Source organism: Quercus suber, unplaced genomic scaffold (assembly GCF_002906115.3).
Source record: "Quercus suber isolate HL8 unplaced genomic scaffold, Cork oak 2.0 scaffold_617, whole genome shotgun sequence".
Lineage (NCBI taxonomy): Eukaryota > Viridiplantae > Streptophyta > Magnoliopsida > Fagales > Fagaceae > Quercus > Quercus suber.
The window spans coordinates 117206-133185 of record NW_027070060.1 but is presented as its reverse complement, the minus strand read 5'-3'; the positions used below and the strand labels follow the sequence as shown (position 1 = coordinate 133185).

The 15980-nt window shown below is 34.4% G+C and overlaps 3 protein-coding genes across 3 annotated transcripts in view; 1 reads left to right on the top strand and 2 right to left on the bottom strand.

Moving 5' to 3' along the window:
* Positions 1 to 704, bottom strand: part of LOC136064059 (early nodulin-75-like) — a 6614-nt gene extending 5910 nt beyond the window's left edge. The window contains exon 1 of the mRNA XM_065765230.1: positions 14 to 704. Coding sequence (XP_065621302.1) covers positions 14 to 704 — 691 coding nt within the window. The remainder of the gene's footprint in view (positions 1 to 13) is intronic.
* Positions 705 to 9468: 8764 nt separating this feature from the next.
* LOC112021062 (early nodulin-75) lies at positions 9469 to 10203 on the top strand. Its single transcript, XM_024053625.2, has one exon. It carries the CDS (start codon positions 9469 to 9471, stop codon positions 10201 to 10203), a length of 735 nt encoding a protein of 244 aa, XP_023909393.2.
* Positions 10204 to 15391: 5188 nt separating this feature from the next.
* LOC136064058 (early nodulin-75-like) overlaps positions 15392 to 15980 on the bottom strand; it is a 21860-nt gene continuing 21271 nt past the window's right edge. The window contains exon 2 of the mRNA XM_065765229.1: positions 15392 to 15967. Coding sequence (XP_065621301.1) covers positions 15392 to 15967 — 576 coding nt within the window. The remainder of the gene's footprint in view (positions 15968 to 15980) is intronic.

The window sequence follows — 15980 nt, the reverse complement described above, 5'->3', positions numbered from 1 at the left end:
TTGTGAGAAGGACTTGGTGGCTTCTTTTCAGCAGTTGGAGGCTTCAAGTTCTTTCGGGGTGGCCTTTGCGAGTCTTTATGATCTTCTGGGTGATGATCATGTGGTGGCTTGTGCTCCGGTGGTGGCTTCTCTCCTTTACCCTTTGGTGGCTTGTGTTCTGGGAATGGTTTCTTCTGTCCCTCTTCAACTGAGGTTGGCGGCTTGTGTTTTGGTGGTGGCTTTGCTCCCTTGGGAGGAGCTTTACCATCAATGGAAGATGACTCCAATAAAAGGTGTCCAGGGTGATGATCATGTGGTGGCTTGTGCTCTGGTGGTGGCTTCTCTTCTTTACCCTTCGGTGGCTTGTGTTCTGGGAATGGTTTCTCTTCCTTGTCAAGTGGGGTTGGTGGCTTGTGTTTTGGTGGTGGCTTTTCTCCCTTTGGAGGAGGTTTGCCATCACTGGAAGTAGACTCCAATAGAAGGCGTCCGGGGTGATGATCATGTGGTGGTGGCTTCTCTCCCTTACCTGGGGCTGGTGGTTTGTGTTCTGGCAATGGCTTCTCTTCCTTATTGAGTGAGATTGGTGGGTTGTGTTTTGGGGGTGGCTTTTCTCCCTTAGGAGGTTTGTGCTCATGTTTGGGAGACTCATGGTGGTCAGCCAGAGAGGCAGTGCTGAGAAGCACCACTCCAAGGAGCAACACTAGGCAGAATTTGCTGGTATTCATCTTTCGTCTCTGGATGGTTCAAAACAGCTAGACTTCGGCCTTTTATAACGGATACTCGACCCTATTTCGTCAGATCATACGTCATTCAGCACATAAAATATACCCTACCATAGACACAGTTCAAAATGGATATCTTTTCCTTTTGAATGTGCAATTATTAATGTCATATATGGGGTCCGATCTGATCCTACCGAGTTCAAAAGTTTGACAATGTACCAAAGTTGTTCGTGGTGAAGGCTAGTGAGTAGTGACATAACGAATTTAGCTCTTTGCTTTCCATGCAAAGGTCTCTTTTGCATGCAATCTTAGAATCTTATAATCTAAAGCTAGTTACTCAATTTTCTTACTTTGAATTTTTATATCCTAAACATAGATATCATTCCCACTATAAGGAAGAAAATTCATATATTAGTCACGTAATATGTACATGGTCTACATCAACACCCTATCCTAAGAAATGTAGAGGCAAAAGCAATTAAATTTAGAAGGTCAGTTAGGCTTTTCAAATATAAAATCTCTATTTCACTTTTTTTTTTTTTTTTTTTCACTTTATACCCTATCAATCATAAATTGTTATGTATTTATTTAAATTTTCTTATAAAATGACCAAGTTTCAAAATGAATTAAAAAAATAAAATAAAATAAAAACCAAATATATGTCATACCAATATAACTTGCATGATTGGTAAAGTATAAGATGTGACACAAAAAGTGTGATAAAGAAATGACAAAATTTAGCTACAAAATTGGTTGTAGTATAAGACTACAACTTTACTAAAAATAAAATTACTACATACTTTAAAAATCTAATAGTTAAATTACATATTTTTTACATTCTTAATACACATGTCAAATTTTGTATCAATCAGATGTTATTTACCATATGATCTATAAGCTTATATTTTATGCATAATTTTAAACTACAAAACTTGTAATTTAAATAATTTATTAATGATATAGCTATTAATCTTTAATTTTCTAGAAATTTTATAAACATAGAGGGTATAAAAAGAAGATGTAATCTAATTGTGAATTTTGTCAAAATATACAACCAATAAAAAGATATTAATTAAGGTAACTTAAAGTTACAACTAATTTTGTAACTAAATTTTGTCGACAAAAAAGACTGTGTAACACATGAAATATAGGAAATGGGTATGTGTCATTAGGCTACAAGGCCCATTCGGGCATTTATGAATTTTTTTACTTCTATTATCATCAACATTATTCTTATTTATTCATAACATGGCATTGAAGTCCCACATCGTGTTCATCAAAAAATTGAAGTCCCACATCTTGAGTGAGTAGATTACATGTCGGCATGATAAATGTACAGTGCTACATTCCAAACACATTAAAAAAGTGGAAAATTGTGTTTCTCGAATTCCCACTTTGGATGGCGACTTTACTAGCAACAAAACACTGCAGCAGTGGTTAGATCTTAGAAGAAAGATGCAAACAAGTCATGTGACTCTATTAATACAATACAAACCATTTTTTAATTGAATAGTACTGGCCACCGTCAGCTGGGCTTGGTGAAGCCTGTCAAAACTAAACCCTCAGCTGTCGGTAAAAATTTTAGATTAATCTGACATATAGGGGCAGAAATCAAACTTCATAGTGTAGTATAAAATATGTAGACAAATGTTTACAAAAGATAATGTACTAAGATTCTTAATTAATGGATAGCAAATAATATTATTAACCATTCACAAATGAGTGTGAAGTGTTGAAATTAGAGGCACATGTGAGTTGTTATAAATACTATTTTTGGAGTTATCAATAGCACCACCATTATGATGCAGTTTATATATGCTTTCATTTTTTCAATGAAATTGTATTTAAAAACTGATACTTTTTTTCTAAAACATTTAGAAATTTATTTGTCATGATGTTTTCATTCATCTCTATGACTATGTACTTAAATTTGTGACTGTTAGGTGGGAAAAAAAACTAATGTGCTAGACTGATGGCTTTAACAGATTAGCAATAATATTTCTGTCTGCCAATGGACTGTAATTAATTGTTAAAATGAAATAATAGATTAAATAGAACCCCGTTACAAAGCCCATTCTTGGCTTTGGACCAAAACAGAGAAAACATATTAAAATCAGCAGTGTGATCTCAGAGAGAAAACCACTTATTAGGCCAACCAAATTATATGCATTTCTAGTTTAAAATAACTGGAATTATAAATTTAGGAAAAAGGCCCAAGTTCAAGATTGATAATTGCGACAGTTGTTTTAATTTATAATGAAATGACTGACGATTAATTAAAGTTAGGGACAATTGAAATGGAAATGGAAATGGAAATGGATAAACTAGCTCAACAAACTTTTTCATTGTGTTCAAACTCAACTATCATTCCGTTCCTCAAAAAAACTATCCTTCCGTTCAGCTGAGATTTGCTAGCTAGTAGTGTCACAAATGGAAAATCCCCATGAACGCAATGGCTTTTTTGACTTAAAAGTGTCTAAATTTTGGACTTTCTGATTATGATGAGCAAATCAATGACGTTAGAGTGTAAGAGGAGACACTCTTGAAATTAAAGTTACTTTGACTCTAGGAAGAGAAAGACATCTACGTCCGACTCAGCATCCTCATTTTTTTCAAGAAGCTGCATTCACATCACCCGGTGAAAATTTTTTTTTATTTTACAAGTCTAAAACCTACTTTTTTTTTTTTTTTTTTTTTTTTTACACACTTACTTATACAAAATATTCACATCAATTTATTTATTATACACACTTATTCAAATAAAATATTCATTTCTTTAACTCAGTGCTACAATGCCAGGCAAAGTCATGTTACAATACCGGAGAGAGAAAAAAACTATAAAAAACCATATACAATTGCTATAGTGCCTGTGTAAATTTACACGGGTACTGTAGCTCGTTATAAATTTGGAAGACTTTACACATTTTAAACGAACTGATGTGAGAAGTATTGTGGTTAGATGTATAAAATTTCTCTCTTTTTTATTATACAAGAGCTGATGTGAATGCTCTAAATGTGTAGGTTGCCCAATTTGTAAAAGGTAATCAGCCTTCAAGGGACTACCCTTTGTCACTACGAAAAACAACAATCATTATTAAGTGTCTTTCATGTGTTGGTCCAAATTTCAAAAGATAATGGGCCTACCAGGCTCTAGTCTTTGGACAAGTTTAAACTAGTTTAGAGTAAAATTTTTAAAACTCTTTATATATCTATTTATTAAATGTGAATTTTGAAAATCTAATAATTAGATTGTATGTTTCGTATGTTTTAACATGCATGTAAAGTTTCTTTCAAATCAGATGTTATTTTCTCTCCAAATTATTTTGAAAGAAATTTTTCACATATATCTTTATTATATGTGAATTTGAAGATCTAATAATTAGATTGCAAGTTTTTTATATTTTTAAACATGTATGTTGTAAAGTTTTATTTACAACTATGTGTTTTTGTTGCTTTATATTCTGTGCCAAATTTGATTATAATTTTATTCAATCGTTTATACCCTGTATTTATTGTGAGATTTTATTGTAAGTGTTGTATGATAGAGAGAGTGGTGTGAAGACTCAAGTATTTAAAGACTGAAGAAGTTTTCGCGGATAGCTCGCGACTTAGCATCCCGCGAAGTATCTCATGTGCCTTGCACATGCTAGAATGCGAAGAGTCAGGCCAGATGGAGACAGCTGTGTCTTGCAAGTATCTCGCGGGTAAGGCCTTCCCACGAGACACCCGCGAGAATTCTGTTCTGCCAGTCTGTCCAGTCTATACACACTTTCTGTGTCAACACTATTTATACCTACATTACCCACAAATGTTGAGGAGTGCTTCAAAAAGAAAACTCTAGCCAAACACCTTGAGAGTTAGAGATTTTTATACCCACAATCCTCTACACATTTGTTTTGGGAATTTCCTTAACTCCTACCTCTCCATTTCCATACCATTGAGAGATTGATAGCCCAACACTTATCACACCCTTTCAGAATGTCAAGTGAAGTTTTGGTGCTGCTGGGAATATTGAAGAAGTCAAGGATGGTAGATGCAACATGGAGCTTGTTACGGGATCCGAGAGCTAGAGAAGACACGATTCGAGAAGCTTTGGAGAGGAGTTTGGGGGCTTAGTACAGAGAGTAGATTAGGCTTGGGTCTCTGCTCACCCATATATCTCAATGATTGTTTAGTGATCAATTTCGCTTTGAAGGTGCGGAGAGGTTTTTCGTCGAGTTCTTCGGTTTCCTCTTCAATAACACGTCTCGGTTTATCTGTGTTGCATTTCTCTTCCTTACTCTTGTAATTTCATTTTTACTGTTGTATTGCTTTAAATATGTATTGAGGTAGTTCTCTTGCTTATACACTTGTATTTACACTATTCCGCACTTAGTATTAAGTTAGTGTAAAATCAACCAAGCGTAACTTTGTTTTAAGGGTCTAAAACAGCTCTTGTATTTTTGACACATTTTCAAGCTTTCATATGTAAAATTTCATTAAAATTGATAATATTTTACTATTTGATCAATAAAATTATTATTTAAGGAAAAACAATATAAAAATAAAAAGCCTTTTATCTAGAAATAACTTCTTAGACAAAAATAACCTGCATTCTACCAATGATGAGTTCCAGGGTCAAGTTACACTTAGAATATCACACCCAGTACACTTAATGATATTTGACTAAGAGAGAGAAGGGTGGTTTACTTTTTACCTCCCCACCCCCACCCCCCACCCCCACAAAAAAAAAAAAAAAAGTGAATTACTATTTAATAATCATTTGATAAACATAAAATATTATTCAAATTTATTACATCAACTCAAACAGGTAGTCATTTTTATGGCTTGTGATCTAAAACTAAATCATGTAAAAAAAAAATGGTAATAAGAAAGGAGAAATTGGCTCTAAAATTGGTTGTAAACTATTGTTATAACTCTATTCAATATATTTTTATTGGATAAAAAAAAAAAAAAAAAAAAAAAAAAGTAGGTTTTAGACTTGTAAAATGAAAAAAAATTTTCACCGGGTGATGTGAATGCAGCTTCTTGAAAAAAATGAGGATGCTGAGTCGGACGTAGATGTCTTTCTCTTCCTAGAGTCAAAGTAACTTTAATTTCAAGAGTGTCTCCTCTTACACTCTAACGTCATTGATTTGCTCATCATAATCAGAAAGTCCAAAATTTAGACACTTTTAAGTCAAAAAAGCCATTGCGTTCATGGGGATTTTCCATTTGTGACACTACTAGCTAGCAAATCTCAGCTGAACGGAAGGATAGTTTTTTTGAGGAACGGAATGATAGTTGAGTTTGAACACAATGAAAAAGTTTGTTGAGCTAGTTTATCCATTTCCATTTCCATTTCCATTTCAATTGTCCCTAACTTTAATTAATCGTCAGTCATTTCATTATAAATTAAAACAACTGTCGCAATTATCAATCTTGAACTTGGGCCTTTTTCCTAAATTTATAATTCCAGTTATTTTAAACTAGAAATGCATATAATTTGGTTGGCCTAATTAGTGGTTTTCTCTCTGAGATCACACTGCTGATTTTAATATGTTTTCTCTGTTTTGGTCCAAAGCCAAGAATGGGCTTTGTAACGGGGTTTCTTTGAATGCCAATTGAACTTTTGGTAAAGATGGGAATTTGTATTAAATCCCTAATACAACCCCTTAGAGATAAACTTTATATCAAAAGAGAGTTCTATTTAATCTATTATTTCATTTTAACAATTAATTACAGTCCATTGGCAGACAGAAATATTATTGCTAATCTGTTAAAGCCATCAGTCTAGCACATTAGTTTTTTTTTCCCACCTAACAGTCACAAATTTAAGTACATAGTCATAGAGATGAATGAAAACATCATGACAAATAAATTTCTAAATGTTTTAGAAAAAAAGTATCAGTTTTTAAATACAATTTCATTGAAAAAATGAAAGCATATATAAACTGCATCATAATGGTGGTGCTATTGATAACTCCAAAAATAGTATTTATAACAACTCACATGTGCCTCTAATTTCAACACTTCACACTCATTTGTGAATGGTTAATAATATTATTTGCTATCCATTAATTAAGAATCTTAGTACAAAAAAAAAAAAAAAAAAGTAGGTTTTAGACTTGTAAAATGAAAAAAAATTTTCACCGGGTGATGTGAATGCAGCTTCTTGAAAAAAATGAGGATGCTGAGTCGGACGTAGATGTCTTTCTCTTCCTAGAGTCAAAGTAACTTTAATTTCAAGAGTGTCTCCTCTTACACTCTAACGTCATTGATTTGCTCATCATAATCAGAAAGTCCAAAATTTAGACACTTTTAAGTCAAAAAAGCCATTGCGTTCATGGGGATTTTCCATTTGTGACACTACTAGCTAGCTAATCTCAGCTGAACGGAAGGATAGTTTTTTTGAGGAACGGAATGATAGTTGAGTTTGAACACAATGAAAAAGTTTGTTGAGCTAGTTTATCCATTTCCATTTCCATTTCCATTTCAATTGTCCCTAACTTTAATTAATCGTCAGTCATTTCATTATAAATTAAAACAACTGTCGCAATTATCAATCTTGAACTTGGGCCTTTTTCCTAAATTTATAATTCCAGTTATTTTAAACTAGAAATGCATATAATTTGGTTGGCCTAATAAGTGGTTTTCTCTCTGAGATCACACTGCTGATTTTAATATGTTTTCTCTGTTTTGGTCCAAAGCCAAGAATGGGCTTTGTAACGGGGTTCTATTTAATCTATTATTTCATTTTAACAATTAATTACAGTCCATTGGCAGACAGAAATATTATTGCTAATCTGTTAAAGCCATCAGTCTAGCACATTAGTTTTTTTTCCCACCTAACAGTCACAAATTTAAGTACATAGTCATAGAGATGAATGAAAACATCATGACAAATAAATTTCTAAATGTTTTAGAAAAAAAGTATCAGTTTTTAAATACAATTTCATTGAAAAAATGAAAGCATATATAAACTGCATCATAATGGTGGTGCTATTGATAACTCCAAAAATAGTATTTATAACAACTCACATGTGCCTCTAATTTCAACACTTCACACTCATTTGTGAATGGTTAATAATATTATTTGCTATCCATTAATTAAGAATCTTAGTACATTATCTTTTGTAAACATTTGTCTACATATTTTATACTACACTATGAAGTTTGATTTCTGCCCCTATATGTCAGATTAATCTAAAATTTTTACCGACAGCTGAGGGTTTAGTTTTGACAGGCTTCACCAAGCCCAGCTGACGGTGGCCAGTACTATTCAATTAAAAAATGGTTTGTATTGTATTAATAGAGTCACATGACTTGTTTGCATCTTTCTTCTAAGATCTAACCACTGCTGCAGTGTTTTGTTGCTAGTAAAGTCGCCATCCAAAGTGGGAATTCGAGAAACACAATTTTCCACTTTTTTAATGTGTTTGGAATGTAGCACTGTACATTTATCATGCCGACATGTAATCTACTCACTCAAGATGTGGGACTTCAATTTTTTGATGAACACGATGTGGGACTTCAATGCCATGTTATGAATAAATAAGAATAATGTTGATGATAATAGAAGTAAAAAAATTCATAAATGCCTGAATGGGCCTTGTAGCCTAATGACACATACCCATTTCCTATATTTCATGTGTTACACAGTCTTTTTTGTCGACAAAATTTAGTTACAAAATTAGTTGTAACTTTAAGTTACCTTAATTAATATCTTTTTATTGGTTGTAAATTTTGACAAAATTCACAATTAGATTACATCTTCTTTTTATACCCTCTATGTTTATAAAATTTCTAGAAAATTAAAGATTAATAGCTATATCATTAATAAATTATTTAAATTACAAGTTTTGTAGTTTAAAATTATGCATAAAATATAAGCTTATAGATCATATGGTAAATAACATCTGATTGATACAAAATTTGACATGTGTATTAAGAATGTAAAAAATATGTAATTTAACTATTAGATTTTTAAAGTATGTAGTAATTTTATTTTTAGTAAAGTTGTAGTCTTATACTACAACCAATTTTGTAGCTAAATTTTGTCATTTCTTTATCACACTTTTTGTGTCACATCTTATACTTTACCAATCATGCAAGTTATATTGGTATGACATATATTTGGTTTTTATTTTATTTTATTTTTTTAATTCATTTTGAAACTTGGTCATTTTATAAGAAAATTTAAATAAATACATAACAATTTATGATTGATAGGGTATAAAGTGAAAAAAAAAAAAAGAAGAAGTGAAATAGAGATTTTATATTTGAAAAGCCTAACTGACCTTCTAAATTTAATTGCTTTTGCCTCTACATTTCTTAGGATAGGGTGTTGATGTAGACCATGTACATATTACGTGACTAATATATGAATTTTCTTCCTTATAGTGGGAATGATATCTATGTTTAGGATATAAAAATTCAAAGTAAGAAAATTGAGTAACTAGCTTTAGATTATAAGATTCTAAGATTGCATGCAAAAGAGACCTTTGCATGGAAAGCAAAGAGCTAAATTCGTTATGTCACTACTCACTGGCCTTCACCACGAACAACTTTGGTACATTGTCAAACTTTTGAACTCGGTAGGATCAGATCGGACCCCATATATGACATTAATAATTGCACATTCAAAAGGAAAAGATATCCATTTTGAACTGTGTCTATGGTAGGGTATATTTTATGTGCTGAATGACGTATGATCTGACGAAATAGGGTCGAGTATCCGTTATAAAAGGCCGAAGTCTAGCTGTTTTGAACCATCCAGAGACGAAAGATGAATACCAGCAAATTCTGCCTAGTGTTGCTCCTTGGAGTGGTGCTTCTCAGCACTGCCTCTCTGGCTGACCACCATGAGTCTCCCAAACATGAGCACAAACCTCCTAAGGGAGAAAAGCCACCCCCAAAACACAACCCACCAATCTCACTCAATAAGGAAGAGAAGCCATTGCCAGAACACAAACCACCAGCCCCAGGTAAGGGAGAGAAGCCACCACCACATGATCATCACCCCGGACGCCTTCTATTGGAGTCTACTTCCAGTGATGGCAAACCTCCTCCAAAGGGAGAAAAGCCACCACCAAAACACAAGCCACCAACCCCACTTGACAAGGAAGAGAAACCATTCCCAGAACACAAGCCACCGAAGGGTAAAGAAGAGAAGCCACCACCAGAGCACAAGCCACCACATGATCATCACCCTGGACACCTTTTATTGGAGTCATCTTCCATTGATGGTAAAGCTCCTCCCAAGGGAGCAAAGCCACCACCAAAACACAAGCCGCCAACCTCAGTTGAAGAGGGACAGAAGAAACCATTCCCAGAACACAAGCCACCAAAGGGTAAAGGAGAGAAGCCACCACCGGAGCACAAGCCACCACATGATCATCACCCAGAAGATCATAAAGACTCGCAAAGGCCACCCCGAAAGAACTTGAAGCCTCCAACTGCTGAAAAGAAGCCACCAAGTCCTTCTCACAACCCACCCCACAAACCCCCAACTGCCAACTGAATTCATAGCTAAATATTTAGAAATAAGAGCTACAACTTATGTTATATTTCTTGTCATTCACAGTACTATTCATGGAACAGCTACTACTAGCACGGAGCTATATATATGTTCATGTTGTGTACTCGTTTATGTAGAGTTTGTTGTTAGCTGTGTTGCTTATGAGTATTGACATGCAGTTATATATGCTTCCTCGTACTACTATCATTATACGTTGAACTATTTTCTATCAGACATAGAAGAACAAATAGTCACGTTTTGCATTATTCTTGTAAAAGATTCCAACTTTTCTTATTATTGACATTTTATCACATTTCTCTCAATTGAGATCCTTGATATCCCATACAAGGAAATTAAGAGCATTATTTTGAGCAGAAATAATTAAAATTGAAGAGTACAAAATTTGGCATGATGGATCCGTTCAAATAGACCTGATGGTACAAGGTTAGTCGGTTGTCAGAAATAAGGCAACAAAGGGGCGCCGGACTGATGGAACATGTGATGGATAGACTACTCCCCATAGTAGACGGATAGTCCCCCGATATGGATGGATTCAAGTCACATGAATACAAGGTAGGCGAATACTAAAGCCACGTGGTACGAACATTGTTTTGAGTGGGCTCTAAGGAATCTTAAATGGAAATGACTTACGTCCCACGTTTAACCCTAGTCAATAGAATCCTAACATGAAAAGAATCTCAACATGAGAAAGATCCCGTAATATACGCGCATTTATGATGATCTTCCATGTAAGGAAACAACTTCCTACGCAAGAAACGGAGGTCGGTTCTATACTACTATAAAAACCTAAGGCCTTCAGGAAGAAAGGTAAGTATAATTTACCCTAACTCTAGCACTATAGAGTTGTGAAAAAGTTCTCACTTAATTTTTTTTTTTTTTTTTTTTTTTTGAGGAGATAGTGGAGATGTTAGATTGTATCGAGGTGCTTCACTTTGTATATCATTGTTTTGGGGCGATTCATGTTAGGGGGAGTTACATTGTTTTTTATATACATGATTCTTGTTTCTTGTGATTCACTGCTTATTGATTTATATTTATGAGTTATTCATTGATATATGTTTTATTATGTGTTGTGTAAATCATACAAGAATGTTATACCTGTTTATTTACTGTTTTCTGTCACACATGCGTTTATGCATTTGTTGAGTGTTTCATGAATATACAAGTTGATTCCATTGAGCTGCTGTCTACACTTGCAATTGATGGATAGTAGTTAGGATTGAATTTTATTTATGAGCATTATTTTTGTAAAGGGCTTTTTACTTTGTAAACTTGAGCTTTTAATTTGTGTTTTGTCACGGATTGCCAAAGGGAGAGTTTGTTAGGTTCTAAAGATTTAGGAATTTATGTATTTAGAACTCTAATGTGTAATGTTGATAAACCATGATCAAAACAATATGTTTAGTCTTGTTTAGGATTGCTCAAAGTTATATATTTTATGTAAAGTTGAATCGAGAGGCTGTAGATGCAATGGTGCATTTTGGCCTAGCTCGATCAATTGAAAGAAGGACTCGATCGACCGAATCTCGGCAGAATGCTTTTCTGCAGAATTTTCTAACTCAGTCCTAACTCATTAAACATTTTGGGTTTTCTGTTTTTACCCTAGGTATAAAAGGCAAAACCCTAGCCACGTTTTTAGAGTTACTCATGTTGTATTGTTGCTCATACTTTTCTGTTTTGTGTAAATCTCTTGTGAGATCTAGAGGAGCTTTCCTTTACACAAAGCTAAGGATTTTCAAGGTAGAGATAGTATCAACATCTTGATGATCAACTCGGTTGCTGCCATTGGAGCTTAAAGAATAACAAGCGTGGGTGCTTGTAGCTGATTGGAGAATCGAAGAAAGAGAGTCTGTGGATTCGGAGCTTGCACATGGTCGTGTCAGTAAGTTCTACTGATGGGTAGTATTAGTAAGTCAAGCGGGGAGCTTGTAAATCCTTTTGTATGAACTTCGATTCTTTCGCATAGTGGATTCAGGTTTACCTTGAGGATAGCTAGGTCAAATCCTTTCCAAGTTTTTACTGTGTGGTTTCCTAGGTGATCATATCATTTTGTCTTTTATATTTCCGCCGCTTTATATTCTTGATATGATTGTATGTTTGTAAGAACCTAGAACTGTATAATTTGACTAAGTTAATCACTTGGCTAATTAACTAGGTTAATCTGGTTGGTTTAAGGGGTCTAAAACTGTTGAAATTCTATAATACTTATACAACATTCTCCAAAAAAAATCTTACATAAAATGTTACGACATTATCCATGCATCGCATGAGTAACTTACTAGTTTGTATTTAATTGGGTGCTTAGTAGCAAGGAGAGAAGAGATGTGACAATCCAAGTATTATTTATCTCTAAGCCCTCGTTTAGGAGGAGAGAATGGAAAGGAATGAAGAGAATAATTTTAAAATATTCTTCCCTTCTCTTGTTTGGGATTTTTAATGAAGAGAATGAAAATTTCATTTCCTTATTTGAGAGTTTAAATAGAAGGGAATGGAATGGGTTGGAGGGAACACTCATTCCTCTCTATTCCTTAAAATTTTAAATTTTCATTCCCCCCGAAATTGGAAAGAATGGAAGAGAATGAAATTAGAGTTAATAATTTTTTTAATAAAACTCCCAAAATACCCCTATATATTCAACCTTTATTTTAAAATATGGTTCTAATAGTAATATTATCATAAAATGATTGTATTCATTTCTCTCTATGTTACTCCCAAACAAAATTACTTACATTCCATTTATTTGCATTCCTGTCTATTCATTTATTTTAAAACATCCAAATAAGATTACTTAATTTCAAGGTTGTCAAAATCGGGATCCTACGTAAGATCGTAGGAGGTAGGTGAGATCGTGAATCGTAGGATCGGATCGTAAATCGTAAGATCCTATATTATTTGAGAAAAAATAAAAAATACACATTGGTATCTTAAATAATCACATAAATTTTACATTCATTAATATAATTACCATACATCACTATATCTATTTGTAAGCATCATTTAAAGAAACCAAAAATCTCAAAATGTGACACTCTATTGGGATATTTTTTATTTGGATCCAACTAACTTTCTCTCTAAATTAGAATGGAAAAACTTGGTCTATTGAAATTTTATTTTTCATTTGGGTCCAACTAAGCCTTCTGTTAAATTAAAGAAGATTACAAGAAACTAAGGTTGTTTGGGATCATCAAAATTGTACGATCCTACTAATCCTGAACGATCGCAAAGATCTTTGAAAGATCTAGATCGTTTTAGCAAGTAGGATCGTAAAATCGTAAGATCGTAGAATCCAGATCGGGATTTTGACAACCATGCTTAATTCTATTTCATTCATTTCTCTCGCTTAAATACATTTTATTCATTTTCATTCCTTTATGATCATTCAATTTTATTCACTTATGAACTCTCAAACAAAGCCTAAGGCTCGAATCTCAATTCCAATGGCAACCCTCCAATTAGACTTTCATTTATTAAGAATTAAATTATTCTCAGAGTTTTTGATATTTAGTTTTTGAATATTGAATTTTTAAATGGGATATCATATAGGTTTTAATTGTTTATAACTTAAATTGAATATCATAATAGTGCGTACAAATTGTTTTCTACTTGAATTTATATTTTATACAAGTATTGAGATTAATTAAGTTATAGTTTTTGAATGAATTAATTGGAATTTCTACCCACTGAGTCATTGCGTAGAATTTTCTCAAAAAAGAAAAAGAGTCATTACATAGAAGAGATATAATTTATAGATAGTGATAACGTGCATGACATTAATTTCTGCGTAAGAACACCTGCATGTCCATGCATATGCAGACTATAGAAACTCCAAGTAGAAAGGTTAATTGAGTGGATATAGCAAAAACATGACCATGCACTAAAAGAAACCGAACCATAGACACTCAACACCAGCTGCAGCTCCTATTTTCAACTACATACACATCTAAATCAAATCAATTTAATCCATTCAGTTGGCTTATGGAGGTTGTTTAAAAGGGAGCTTGTGGTGTGTCAATGGTGGCTTCTTTGCTGGAGGGAAAGGGGCATCTTTTTCCCAGTCGGCTCATGCAAGTCTTTGGCATCCTCTACCACAGGATGCTGTCTAGAGAGATGCTCTTTTCATAGCTCTTTTTTTTTTTTTTTTTTTTTTTTTTTTCAGTTTATTAATGATGCCGAAAATCGTCAGTTAGTTATACAGTCCTCACGCACTCAAAACAACACCTGCACAACACAAAACAAGAAGACCCCGAGAGGATACCTGTGCGATACCGGCCAAAGACTCTCCAATGGTTAAGTGAGAACTTTTTCACAACTCTATAGTGCTAGAGTTAGGGTAAATTATACTTACCTTTCTTCCTGAAGGCCTTAGGTTTTTATAGTAGTATAGAACCGACCTCCGTTTCTTGCGTAGGAAGTTGTTTCCTTACATGGAAGATCATCATAAATGCGCGTATATTACGGGATCTTTCTCATGTTGAGATTCTTTTCATGTTAGGATTCTATTGACTAGGGTTAAACGTGGGACGTAAGTCATTTCCATTTAAGATTCCTTAGAGCCCACTCAAAACAATGTTGGTACCACGTGGCTTTAGTATTCGCCTACCTTGTATTCATGTGACTTGAATCCATCCATATCGGGGGACTATCCGTCTACTATGGGGAGTAGTCTATCCATCACATGTTCCATCAGTCCGGCGCCCCTTTGTTGCCTTATTTCTGACAACCGACTAACCTTGTACCATCAGGTCTATTTGAACGGATCCATCATGCCAAATTTTGTACTCTTCAATTTTAATTATTTCTGCTCAAAATAATGCTCTTAATTTCCTTGTATGGGATATCAAGGATCTCAATTGAGAGAAATGTGATAAAATGTCAATAATAAGAAAAGTTGGAATCTTTTACAAGAATAATGCAAAACGTGACTACTTGTTCTCCTATGTCTGATAGAAAATAGTTCAACGTATAATGATAGTAGTACGAGGAAGCATATATAACTGCATGTCAATACTCATAAGCAACACAGCTAACAACAAACTCTACATAAACGAGTACACAACATGAACATATATATAGCTCCGTGCTAGTAGTAGCTGTTCCATGAATAGTACTGTGAATGACAAGAAATATAACATAAGTTGTAGCTCTTATTTCTAAATATTTAGCTATGAATTCAGTTGGCAGTTGGGGGTTTGTGGGGTGGGTTGTGAGAAGGACTTGGTGGCTTCTTTTCAGCAGTTGGAGGCTTCAAGTTCTTTCGGGGTGGCCTTTGCGAGTCTTTATGATCTTCTGGGTGATGATCATGTGGTGGCTTGTGCTCCGGTGGTGGCTTCTCTCCTTTACCCTTTGGTGGCTTGTGTTCTGGGAATGGTTTCTTCTGTCCCTCTTCAACTGAGGTTGGCGGCTTGTGTTTTGGTGGTGGCTTTGCTCCCTTGGGAGGAGCTTTACCATCAATGGAAGATGACTCCAATAAAAGGTGTCCAGGGTGATGATCATGTGGTGGCTTGTGCTCTGGTGGTGGCTTCTCTTCTTTACCCTTCGGTGGCTTGTGTTCTGGGAATGGTTTCTCTTCCTTGTCAAGTGGGGTTGGTGGCTTGTGTTTTGGTGGTGGCTTTTCTCCCTTTGGAGGAGGTTTGCCATCACTGGAAGTAGACTCCAATAGAAGGCGTCCGGGGTGATGATCATGTGGTGGTGGCTTCTCTCCCTTACCTGGGGCTGGTGGTTTGTGTTCTGGCAATGGCTTCTCTTCCTTATTGAGTGAG

What these genes read in the sequence shown, in the direction of transcription:
- LOC112021062 (XM_024053625.2), top strand. Translation starts at nt 9,469, where the DNA reads ATGAATACCAGCAAATTCTGCCTAGTGTTGCTCCTTGGAGTGGTGCTT.